Source organism: Amphiura filiformis, unplaced genomic scaffold, assembly GCF_039555335.1.
Source record: "Amphiura filiformis unplaced genomic scaffold, Afil_fr2py scaffold_381, whole genome shotgun sequence".
NCBI lineage: Eukaryota > Metazoa > Echinodermata > Ophiuroidea > Amphilepidida > Amphiuridae > Amphiura > Amphiura filiformis.
The window spans coordinates 1-13,631 of NW_027305845.1; the positions used below are offsets into that span (position 1 = coordinate 1).

The window sequence follows — 13,631 nt, forward strand, 5'->3', positions numbered from 1 at the left end:
TGTATATAGCACAGCGTTGAGTACGGGAGTGAGTGACATTACAATCTCGTGATGGATTTCAAAGGGAGTTTTCGATTTCCACGACGGATGGTTCTGCGACGGTAAAACAACGGGTGTCAGACTCTTCGCGTGTTGTAGAATTTGGACGACGACGCTAACGAAGTTGATGAATACAACATTTGGTGTTTTACCGTCACAGAACCATCCGTCGTGAACCTCGAAAAATCCCTAATGATTGGTAGGATACTGTTTATCAGTGGTTACCTAGGATGAACAGATTTGTGTCCAATACAAAACCATACACAAACGAATATGTAGCAGCAAGAGTCTGCTCCAGCAGTGTACTTCGGTTATATTTATAAACGCGCTTTTATAAATACGCACGTGACCCATGGGCACGACATACCAAGACCAGCAAGCGTGACTAAATCCTTATGCATTGACCACTATACAGAAAGGGATAGGAACTCTGTAGATAAATATCATCAAATTTAAGTATTAATTGAGTTGCAGAATTATTACACATTTTGCAATTCTGAATTTGTAATATGTTATCAAAAACAGCATTTCACGACGGATAAAATATTCAACGATGGAAACGTTTACAATATAATCACAAAGTTGTACAAAATAGACAATTTTGCTGCACAGCAGGCTCATGTTGTTCCACCTTTGCGTTCAAATGTATAGGAAGACCACTCGCTATGTAGAAGGTCACTTCGAGACTTACTGTCTATAAGCTGTTATGGCAGCGCGGAGGTGGTCACGTGCGTATTTATAAAAGTGCATTTATAAATATAACCGAAGTACACTGTCCAGTGTGGAGTGATACGAAAAGACCAAGGGTTGGAAAGAGTAATACATAAAATTGATCATTTTATTAAACTACAAAATTCCGAGAAATGTAACATCGATTGTAACACTGCAATTGAAGACCTGAGCGCAAGAAAACCGTAAGTCCACTTGGTTCCTCAACATGTATACACTAAAGGTGCGTATAGTTTCGTATAGTTTGATAATGTTTAATATATGGTCAGGGGCTAAACAGATCTTTCACAACCTTTCATGAGGTTTTGACCCTGGAACATGTATTACATATAACCCTAAGAAACTATACGTAACTTTAGTGTATACATGTTGAGGGGCCAAGTGGACTTACGGTCTTCTTGCGCTCATGTCTTCATCATTGTATTGTTATTGTATCTCGTGACTGTAAATGATATACATAGTGCATTTTAGTTATTGTACATGTACCTCCGGTTCAGCAGATCCGACGTCTACAATACTTTGAAAAGTTGCAGCTACATCTTCAATACTACTCGCTGTCAGGCTCTCTAAGTCCTGTGTAACACTATTCAGTGCCTCAGCTACATTGACAACATTGCTTTCTACAACTGTAGTCTAGCACATACAAGGTAAAAAACAAGCAAAACATTGTACTCATATTTTCAATGACACAACATGTTGTATATAAACACGCAGTAGAAGCAGGAAATATTTGGTTAATTATGGAGCATGGTGTAAAATCATAAAGTTTTATACAACGTATTAGCATATTGGCATCTTGAGACCAATATTATATTGGTGCAAAGTTGGCCCAGAGCACTTAAGGGTAGACTGGGTATTGTTGGTCGAATCGGGAAAAATCAATTTTCATTATCTAAATCAATATATTATTGAAAAAGAACACTTTGATGTTTTTCAAAAGTTCATTCTACAAATCATATACTTTGAAAACTTGGTCTAAGACTTGATTTATTGTTGTGAATGAGTTACGTACGTTTTACAAAAGTGTTGTTGTTTCAGCCCTCTTTACTCAAGAACCACAGGATTTCCAAAAGTATATCTGTGATATTTGAATTCTTCTACAGAGTCGCTATGAAATGATCAATGCAATTTTTGTCAAAGCTCACTACCATTTGCAAGATGTTGTGAACTACCAAATCGCAACAGTTTAAAATAGTTGCTAACCTTAATGTCACTTCTTCCACCAGTTTCTATATTAACCATTGAGCCTCTAAGTTATAATGTGCAATATATAAATTACCTCAGATAGTTCATGTAGATCGGGTTCGTCTTCATTCCCACATCCTTCAAAGGTTGCATTCAACCAAATAGCCCCCCTCTTTTCATCAGGTTTGCAAATACGTAGCGCTATGCCTTCACCACCTGCAATTAAAAGGGCAAAAATCATGAAAGAAAGAAAGAACAGTTTACCAACCCAAAGTGTTACAATTAAAAAAGACAACAAATAAACACAAATCCCGACCGGCACACAAGCCAACTAGAAAAAGAGCAAGGGAATGTGCCGGCATGGGATTCGAACCCACGACCTTCCGATCTCTATACGGACGCTCTATCCATTAGGCTACCAGCTCCCACTGATAAACGCTGGTTAAAACTGGGTATAGTAAGCAGTCGAGGTATACAATACACACAAAGAAATATTACGCAATTTCACAAGTACAAGAGATCATTATTACTGAAGCTTAATCGTTTCTTTGACATAATACAAGTAAAGTAGGTAATGGGATACGCCCCCTGCACAAGAACAAATAAACACAATGGGGAACGATTGATCGCTACAGGAGGAAACTGAATATAATTAATGAGAAAGAAAGAACAGTTTACCAACCCAAAGTGTTACAATTAAACAAGACGACAATTAAACACAAATCCCGACCGGCACACAACCCCGGGACACAACCCAACTTGAAAAAAAAAGAGGAATGTGCGGCATGGGATTCGAACCACGACCTTCCGATCTCTAGACGGACGCTCTGTCCATCTTTATTCCGGATAAAGATGAATCATAAGGTGCGATTTTTGAAACAAGTGAAGGGACAAACAACACGCAATCTTGTAAATTGCTCTTTTGTGAAAGACATAAAAACGCACCGCCATTATATTGTACCCGGGTTGCTGCTGATTTTTGTTCAATATTTACATCATTTTTCCTTGAACAAAAGTCGTAAGGAAATACACACAGTGACATTGTCGACATTTTGTTGTCTAGCTAATGTGATGTGATGTTTTCTCATTCAAAAACATTTCTACAACAGTTTAGGATTTTAATCTTACGTTTCTCGGTGTTTACATCACATCTTTCACTGGAAGGAACTGATTGGTTTTCAGCAGGCGTTAAAGGCCAAGTTAGGTTTTGAAATTTAACGGTAGCAAAACTCATCGGACATGCAGCTGAAAATGAAATGAAATCAAATATATCATGATTGTTGTTGTTGTTGCTGCTGCTGTTTGTTTTACCACTTTAGTCTGTATACCTTTCTCGAGTCAGTAATTTAGCTATTGTTTTTTTTGTATCTTTAAATGTAATGATGAGAAGTATATAAAATTATACATTTTCAGAAAGGAAATGATGCAAGAAATCCAACTATCACAACAGATTCCTTCAAAAATTGAACACTTTTTGAGAAAATCTCAAAATTTGATTTTACTTTACTGACTTGAGGAAGATATACGGACTATTATAGTACAAATCCGCTTTGCTTCTGGTCTTCTATTCCCATATTACTATATTGTTGCCAATGTTAACTATGTTAACAGTATACCGTAAAACCTCGTCTACAAGCATATAGTGTGTTTTTGATGAAAACTAAATTAAAACGAGACAGTCGTAAATATGTCAATACAATAGATTGGTCTTACAATAGTACTTGTTTGTATATGTTAGTATATCGGTAATTAATTCGCTCAAATTCCATATTATTATAATTTTGTCGATGAATGGGGTCTGGATTAATTCAGCGTTCATCAAAAGCACTCTATATGCTTGTAGACGAGGTTTTATGGTTTTACCGTAGACCAGGGTATCGTGTTTATTCAATGTAACCATATAATCCTTTATCTTATATACATTATTTCAAAAGCAATGTTAGTCAGAGTTACCATACACAGTCACATTAAATGTGACGTTTTCACAATTGCCGCTTGGGTCTGTTGCAGTATATACCACCTCGGTGCTCCCAATGAGGAATGTATCCATAGGGTGAGAGCTTGACATCACTGTTACATTCCCAGAATTATCAGTAGCTATGATGTTGTCATTCCAAGTAACAACGGCAGATGGTAAACCAGGTTCATTGTTGACTATTATATTGGTAAACTTGTGCTGGATAATTGGCCTTCTCCAATCTGAATGTTTGAAGCAAATTACATAACAAAATTTTATTTGGTCAATGATCATGAAAGACATCGATTCGTATACTCAAGTTGTTTGACACAGAGTGAATTTTCTTTTAGGATAATAATATTATACTTGTAGAAACAAATGCTAAATCATAATTTTACCTTTTACTGTTACGGTAAAAATGACGGTTTGAACGTTGCCGCTTGAGTCAGTCGCAGTATACACCACATCAGTATTACCCATAAAGAACGTATCTCCTGATCCATAGTTTGATGTCAGTGTGACGTTACCAGAATTATCAGTGACTGCAATGGTGTCATTCCATGTAACGACAGCAGAAGGTAAGTCTGGTTCAGTGTTGACTGTTATATTGGTAAACCTGTGTTCGATTTCTGGTTTTTGCCAATCTAAAACGAAATTTCAAATGGGAATTCTAAAATATTTCCTCGTATTTAAAAGATATGATCATTTCAATAATTCATTGACCATGAAAGACGTCAATTTGCAGAAGCAATTCTATAAACATATTGACGTAGAGTATTTAAATTTGTGTAAGATATCATTTCAAAAATAAATGTTGATTATTAAATATACCGTAATTACCTTCCACAGTAACAATAAAAATGGCGGTTTGTATGTTGCCGCTTGAGTCAACCGCAGTATACACCACATCAGTAACACCAATAAGGAAGGTATTTCCAGGATCATAGTCCGACGTCAGTGTGACGTTACCAGAATTATCAGTGACTGCAATGGTTTCATTCCATGTGACAACAGCGGAAGGTAAGTCTGGATCAGTGTTGACTGTTATATTTGTAAACCTGTGTTCGATTACTGGTTTTTGCCAATCTAAAAGATTTGAAACGAAATTTCAAAAAAGTAAGAATCTAATAGAGCAATGAACAAGAAAGATACGAATACGATACTTGATTGCACAATGAATTGCAGTGAATAAATTAATGAATAAATGAAAGAATAAGTGAAAGTCAATGAACAAAGAAGAAAAGGTCAGACAAATAGGAGAGCTTGTGACTTAGATGGGGATAGAGACAGGAAAGGGGGAAGATACAGCGTAGCCAAGTGGGGAAGAGTGTGCAACTCCTTCCCCTCCGTCCTAATGGAACATATTGGCTCACTTTTGCCAAACCTATAGGATGCTGATGGTCGGAATTTTATTGTATGCCTGTTTTGACAATAATTTGTTATTTTCGTCAATTTTCCCCCTGAAAATCGCTTTGCACCCTAGGCTGGAAAAATCATGAATACTCTACCGGAAGATCAGAGGAGAGTGTAAGAGTGGGACACTGATCGTGTTCACGAGTCAATACAATATGAAATTAACCGTCGTCCTGCGAAGGGGGCCAATTCCCGTAAGGTTTTTCATCCGGCATGCTAAAACGCTTGTGAGTACACCAGAATGACAGCTAATCGTAGATTCATCCTTTCTAGATAGGGTAATAATTTATGATGATTTTTATTTAGCTGTTGTGGAATTATATTAGGGAGAATGTAATCAGATTAAGCAGAAAATCAGGTGACAAACTCATGTCAGTGGAATTTATAGCCGAAAATAAATTTGCTATGTATACATGTTTGCTCTATACTTTCGTAGTAGAACCCTTCCCCGCATCCTCTGGTAATATGCCCTCAGGACGACCGATTCGATCCCGGGACCGATTAAACCCAAATTAAACCACTAAGTGACGTTCACAAACAATTGTTAGGGGTGTCTGATACAAAAAAGGGAGCCCTTAAAGTTTTGACCCTCCTGGGGGGGCTGAAAAAAATGACCACAAATTTTCCTGGGAAAATTGAGTTTATACGGACGCTTTCTATGGGGTTGACCCATAATAATATTCATGTCAAAAGGGGGCCCTGAAATTTTGAGATCTGAAAAAAGGAGGATGGGAGCCGAAATTTTTTCCGATGAATTGTTTTGCATCAGGCCCCCAACAATTGTTTGTGAACGGTCCCTAAGTACCATTCTATACTCGCCTATATGACATCTTGGTCCAGTATATCCATTTGAGCAATTGCATTTTCTTGGACCTACACACGTACCTCCGTTAAGACACGTTGGTTCACAGTTTGCTAATATTAAAACACAGAAAACGTCTAATCAATAATTATGATAGGGATGATAAATTGATAGCTGTACACGACTACCGTAAAAACTCGATAGATAGCATATGTGCTTACTATCGATACCCTTATTTATATATATACGAATAAGTAAACCTGCAAATGTGTGTTTCAACCCCATTAGCTCAGTTGGTAAAGCGCCGGACTTTGGTACAATTTCATGTTTTCAGAAGCGCTCGATAGTAAGCTCATATGCTAACTATCGAATTTTTACGGTATATGGTTTATAAAGTACGATTATTTTGACTAATGCACTTAATTGCACTAACATGTCCGGTCCGGACTACACACGTCCCTGCGTTAAGACACTTTGGAAGGTTTACAGTCTGTTAACAATATTAGTATTAGAAAAGATTTTATCTAATACTTATTGTTGTGGGGGGCACGTTAGAGCAGGGGTACGGCTCTGCCATCGTGTTGTGCTCTTGGGCAAGGCGCTTTACCTTACTTGCCAACTTGGTGAAATGGGGAGCTCCCGGGGGGAGCTCTTATGAATATTGGCCATTAAGCGCCGCCCAAAGGTATGAGCATGCCTTGGGCATTATATTGCAGCTGACATGTTCTAATGACAGTGGAATAAATGTAAAGCGCTTTGATACATGTGCACATGTGAAAGGCGCTGTATAAATACCAACATTTTAACAGACTAAAAGGGTTCAAAACAGAAGACCCCGGAGGCTAGGGTCAAGCCCCTCCAAGCGACCAACATACCAAACCATATCTCAATAAGACATTGATTATTTCTGGTAATGGTCTGTTTTGAACCGTTTATCTTAAATATACGACGAGCCATAATTGATTTTTTTTTGTAATGGTTTATTCATTTTTTCAAGAGGCAAAAGGAAAAGCTAATTCATTATCTTCTAAAAGTAAATATTTTCCAAAAATAAAAAGTGAATTTAGTGTGATCCCTTGGACAAAGCCGATAGATCGATTGCCTCGTCCTGTGTTTTAATCAATATGCCTAATTATTCAATTACGTAGGCTGGATAATTGGCCTTCTCCAATCTGAATGTTTGAAGCAAATTACATAACATAATTTTATCGATTCGTATACTCAAGATGTTTGACATAGAGAGTGAATTTTGGATAATAATATTATACTTGTAGAAACAAATGCTAAATCATAATAACCTTTTACTGTCACGATAAAATGACGGTTTGAACGTTGCCGCTTGAGTCAGTCGCAGTATACACCACATCAGTATTACCCACAAAGAACGTATCACCGGATGCATAGTTTGATGTCAGTGTGACGTTGCCGGAATTATCATTAACTGCAATTGTGTCATTCCATGTGACAACAGCGGAAGGTAAGTCTGGATCAGTGTTTACTGTTATATTGGTACATCTGTGTTCGATTTCTGGTTTTTGCCAATCTAAAAGATTTGAAACGAAATTTCAAATGGGAATTCTAGAATATCACCTCGTTTTTAAAATATATGATATTTTCATCATTTCAAAAATTCATTGACCATGAAAGACGTCAATTTGTAGCAGCAATTCTTTAAACAATGTTTAATAAACATATTGAGTCAGAGTATTTACATTTGAAGAGCTTTGTTTCAAAACCCCTTACATCCACTTTTGGCCGAAATTGAGTTATTGACATGACATTATAGTGTGGGTAAAAATACACATTTTGGTGGTTGTTTGACCTTCCGGAAATATCGTATATTTCCCGTTTGGGAAATCTTAGGGAATTTCCGGAAATCTGAACTTAAAATGAACATAAAATTTCAGGAAACTAATTTTTTGATGTATAATGATAGCCTTGAATGTTCTTCAACTATTAAAACCAAAAGGAATTGTTTTGGGGTCACTATGTTTGAAAAAAATCATTGTAATTAACGAAAGCTGTAGCTTCTGAAATGCTCAAAAATGTCATTTTCCCGGATTTAATTAAAAATTCATAATTAAAAAAGTAAATGAGATATTTCAATTTTTCTTTTTGATTTTGAAAGCGTTAGTCAAGTTACATAAAGTAGTGCAAACAAATGGGCACAAATTTGATTGCAAAGGTGGTTTCTAGAAAAGGGTAAATTTATTTTGTTGCAAAAGCCCTTACATCCACAAAAGGCGCAATATTAAAGTAATAATAAAATAAATAGGACGGCTTGAAAATTGTACCAAACCTATTCTTTTAGTTTCTATTCATCAACACTTTATCCGAACCCAAATTGAATCAAATCGAATAAACCATACTTGCACAATTGAAAAAAGCTGTTTTTCTCAAAAAGTCAAAAGTGGGTGTAAGGGGTTTTGCATCAAAGCTCTTCATTTGTGTAAGATATCATTTCAGAAACAAATGTTGATTATTAAAGGAAGATTTCATGATCCTAGCATCCCATTTTTATGACATTTTTCAGTAGATATCCACGAAAAAAGCTTATTCCCAAAATTTCAGTTGATTCCGATTTTGCGTTTGTGACTTATGCATATGACACTGCTCCATAGGCCACTGTTGTAATTTCGTTCTGGTATACCAGAACGAAATTCAAATTTGACAATTTTTTATATTTTGCTAAACGAATTAATCTGCAAGAAATTTTTGGTACGGTATATAAACATTCTGTAGCCAGAGGTTTCCGGTGGTATAAAAATCTCAACTTTTTTTTGAATAAAGTGGGGGATGAAGCTGTGAATCACGAAATACCCTTTAAATATACCGTAATTACCTTCTACGGTAATAATAAAAATGGCGGTGTGTGTGTTGCCGCTTGAGTCAACCGCAGTATACACCACATCAGTAACACCAATAAGGAAGGTATTTCCAGGATCATAGTCCGACGTCAGTGTGACGTTACCAGAATTATCAGTGACTGCAATGGTTTCATTCCATGTGACAACAGCGGAAGGTAAGTCTGGATCAGTGTTGACTGTTATATTTGTAAACCTGTGTTCGATTACTGGTTTTTGCCAATCTAAAAGATTTGAAACGAAATTTCAAAAAGTAAGAATCTAATAGAGCAATGAACAAGAAAGATACGAATACGATACTTGATTGCACAATGAATTGCAGTGAATAAATTAATGAATAAATGAAAGAATAAGTGAAAGTCAATGAACAAAGAAGAAAAGGTCAGACAAATAGGAGAGCTTGTGACTTAGATGGGGATAGAGACAGGAAAGGGGGAAGATACAGCGTAGCCAAGTGGGGGAAGAGTGTGCAACTCCTTCCCCCTCCGTCCTTGTGGAACATATTGGCTCACTTTTGCCAAACCTATAGGATGCTGATGGTCGGAATTTTATTGTATGCCTGTTTTGACAATAATTTGTTATTTTCGTCAATTTTCCCCTGAAAATCGCTTTGCACCCTAGGCTGGAAAAATCATGAATACTCTACTGGAAGATCAGAGGAGAGTGTAAGAGTGGGACACTGATCGTGTTCACGAGTCAATACAATATGAAATTAACCGTCGTCCTGCGAAGGGTGCCAATTCCATGTAAGGTTTTTCATCCGGCATGCTAAAACGCTTGTGAGTACACCAGAATGACAGCTAATCGTAGATTCATCCTTTCTAGATAGGGTAATAATTTATGATGATTTTATTTAGCTGTTGTGGAATTATATTAGGGAGAATGTAATCAGATTAAGCAGAAAATCAGGTGACAAACTCATGTCAGTGGAATTTATAGCCGAAAATAAATTTGCTATGTATACATGTTTGCTCTATACTTTCGTAGTAGAACCCTTCCCCGCATCCTCTGGTAATATGCCCTCAGGACGACCGATTCGATCCCGGGACCGATTAAACCCAAATTAAACCACTAAGTGACGTTCACAAACAATTGTTAGGGGTGTCTGATACAAAAAAGGGAGCCCTTAAAAGTTTTGACCCTCCTGGGGGGGGGGGGCTGAAAAAATGACCACAAATTTTCCTGGGAAAATTGAGTTTATACGGACGCTTTCTATGGGGTTGACCCATAATAATATTCATGTCAAAAAGGGGGGCCCTGAAATTTTGAGATCTGAAAAAGGAGGATGGGAGCCGAAATTTTTTTCCGATGAATTGTTTTGCATCAGGCCCCCCAACCATTGTTTGTGAACGGTCCCTAAGTACCATTCTATACTCGCCTATATGACATCTTGGTCCAGTATATCCATTTGAGCAATTGCATTTTCTTGGACCTACACACGTACCTCCGTTAAGACACGTTGGTTCACAGTTCACTAATATTAAAACACAGAAAACGTCTAATCAATAATTATGATAGGGATGATAAATTGATAGCTGTACACGACTACCGTAAAAACTCGATAGATAGCATATGTGCTTACTATCGATACCCTTATTTATATATATACGAATAAGTAAACCTGCAAATGTGTGTTTCAACCCCATTAGCTCAGTTGGTAAAGCGCCGGACTTTGGTACAATTTCATGTTTTCAGAAGCGCTCGATAGTAAGCTCATATGCTAACTATCAAATTTTTACGGTATATGGTTTATAAAGTACGATTATTTTGACTAATGCACTTAATTGCACTAACATGTCCGGTCCGGACTACACACGTCCCTGCGTTAAGACACTTTGGAAGGTTTACAGTCTGTTAACAATATTAGTATTAGAAAAGATTTTATCTAATACTTATTGTTGTTGGGGGCACGTTAGTGCAGCGGTACGGGCTCTGCCATCGTGTTGTGCTCTTGGGCAAGGCGCTTTACCTTACTTGCCAACTTGGTGATATGGGGAGCTCCCGGGGGGAGCTCTTATGAATATTGGCCATTAAGCGCCGCCCAAAGGTATGAGCATGCCTTGGGCATTATATTGCAGCTGACATGTTCTAATGACAGTGGAATAAATGTAAAGCGCTTTGATACATGTGCACATGTGAAAGGCGCTGTATAAATACCAACATTTTAACAGACTAAAAGGGTTCAAAACAGAAGACCCCGGAGGCTAGGGTCAAGCCCCTCCAAGCGACCAACATACCAAACCATATCTCAATAAGACATTGATTATTTCTGGTAATGGTCTGTTTTGAACCGTTTATCTTAAATATACGACGAGCCATAATTGATTTTTTTTGTAATGGTTTATTCATTTTTCAAGAGGCAAAAAGGAAAAGCTAATTCATTATCTTCTAAAAGTAAATATTTTCCAAAAATAAAAAGTGAATTTAGTGTGATCCCTTGGACAAAGCCGATAGATCGATTGCCTCGTCCTGTGTTTTAATCAATATGCCTAATTATTCAATTACGTAGGCTGGATAATTGGCCTTCTCCAATCTGAATGTTTGAAGCAAATTACATAACATAATTTTATCGATTCGTATACTCAAGATGTTTGACATAGAGAGTGAATTTTGGATAATAATATTATACTTGTAGAAACAAATGCTAAATCATAATAACCTTTTACTGGCACGAGAAAAATGACGGTTTGAACGTTGCCGCTTGAGTCAGTCGCAGTATACACCACATCAGTATTACCCACAAAGAACGTATCACCGGATGCATAGTTTGATGTCAGTGTGACGTTACCGGAATTATCATTAACTGCAATTGTGTCATTCCATGTGACAACAGCGGAAGGTAAGTCTGGATCAGTGTTTACTGTTATATTGGTACATCTGTGTTCGATTTCTGGTTTTGCCAATCTAAAAGATTTGAAACGAAATTTCAAATGGGAATTCTAGAATATCACCTCGTTTTTAAAATATATGATATTTTCATCATTTCAAAATTCATTGACCATGAAAGACGTCAATTTGTAGCAGCAATTCTTTAAACAATGTTTAATAAACATATTGAGTCAGAGTATTTACATTTGAAGAGCTTTGTTTCAAAACCCCTTACATCCACTTTTGGCCGAAATTGAGTTATTGACATGACATTATAGTGTGGGTAAAAATACACATTTTGGTGGTTGTTTGACCTTCCGGAAATATCGTATATTTCCCGTTTGGGAAATCTTAGGGAATTTCCGGAAATCTGAACTTAAAATGAACATAAAATTTCAGGAAACTAATTTTTGATGTATAATGATAGCCTTGAATGTTCTTCAACTATTAAAACCAAAAGGAATTGTTTTGGGGTCACTATGTTTGAAAAAAATCATTGTAATTAACGAAAGCTGTAGCTTCTGAAATGCTCAAAAATGTCATTTTCCCGGATTTAATTAAAAATTCATAATTAAAAAAGTAAATGAGATATTTCAATTTTTCTTTTTGATTTTGAAAGCGTTAGTCAAGTTACATAAAGTAGTGCAAACAAATGGGCACAAATTTGATTGCAAAGGTGGTTTCTAGAAAAGGGGTAAATTTATTTTGTTGCAAAAGCCCTTACATCCACAAGAGGCGCAATATTAAAGTAATAATAAAATAAATAGGACGGCTTGAAAATTGTACCAAACCTATTCTTTTAGTTTCTATTCATCAACACTTTATCCGAACCCAAATTGAATCAAATCGAATAAACCATACTTGCACAATTGAAAAAAGCTGTTTTTCTCAAAAAGTCAAAAGTGGGTGTAAGGGGTTTTGCATCAAAGCTCTTCATTTGTGTAAGATATCATTTCAGAAACAAATGTTGATTATTAAAGGAAGATTTCATGATCCTAGCATCCCATTTTTATGACATTTTTCAGTAGATATCCACGAAAAAAGCTTATTCCCAAAATTTCAGTTGATTCCGATTTTGCGTTTGTGACTTATGCATATGACACTGCTCCATAGGCCACTGTTGTAATTTCGTTCTGGTATACCAGAACGAAATTCAAATTTGACAATTTTTATATTTTGCTAAACGAATTAATCTGCAAGAAATTTTTGGTACGGTATATAAACATTCTGTAGCCAGAGGTTTCCGGTGGTATAAAAATCTCAACTTTTTTTTGAATAAAGTGGGGGATGAAGCTGTGAATCACGAAATACCCTTTTAAATATACCGTAATTACCTTCTACGGTAATAATAAAAATGGCGGTTTGTGTGTTGCCGCTTGAGTCAACCGCAGTATACACCACATCAGTAACACCAATAAGGAAGGTATTTCCAGGATCATAGTTCGACGTCAGTGTGACGTTACCAGAATTATCAGTGGCAGCAATGGTGTCATTCCATGTGACAACAGCGGAAGGAAGGGCTGGATCAGTGTTGACTGTTATATTCGTAAACCTGTGTCCAATTACTGGTTTTGCCAATCTAAAAGGTTTGAAACGAAATTTCAAATCGGAATTTTAAAATAATCGCATTTAAAATATATCATATATTTTCACCATTTCAATAATTCCTTGATCATGAAAGACGTCAATTTGTAGAACCAATTCTTTAAGCATATTGAGGCAGAGTATTAGAATTTGTGTAAGCATTGATGTGATGGGTCACATTTGTTTCTGA

The 13,631-nt window shown here is 36.5% G+C and overlaps 1 protein-coding gene and 1 long non-coding RNA gene across 2 annotated transcripts; both read right to left on the reverse strand.

The window, feature by feature from the left end:
- Positions 1-1,254: 1,254 nt before the first annotated feature.
- LOC140145546 (uncharacterized) lies at positions 1,255-4,998 on the reverse strand (the record flags this gene model as incomplete). The annotated part of the gene is made up of 6 exons (XM_072167252.1): positions 4,751-4,998; positions 4,309-4,554; positions 3,907-4,152; positions 3,082-3,198; positions 2,048-2,169; positions 1,255-1,401 (listed from the first exon to the last, which is right to left on the reverse strand). Coding segments are annotated over exons 2-6 (714 nt in total), but the record flags the coding sequence as incomplete, so codon positions are not given.
- Positions 4,999-6,142: 1,144 nt separating this feature from the next.
- On the reverse strand, positions 6,143-9,215 carry LOC140145545 (uncharacterized). Its single transcript, XR_011858091.1, has 3 exons — positions 8,968-9,215; positions 7,424-7,668; positions 6,143-6,238 (listed from the first exon to the last, which is right to left on the reverse strand). It is a non-coding gene; the product is annotated as an uncharacterized lncRNA (long non-coding RNA).
- Positions 9,216-13,631: the final 4,416 nt, after the last annotated feature.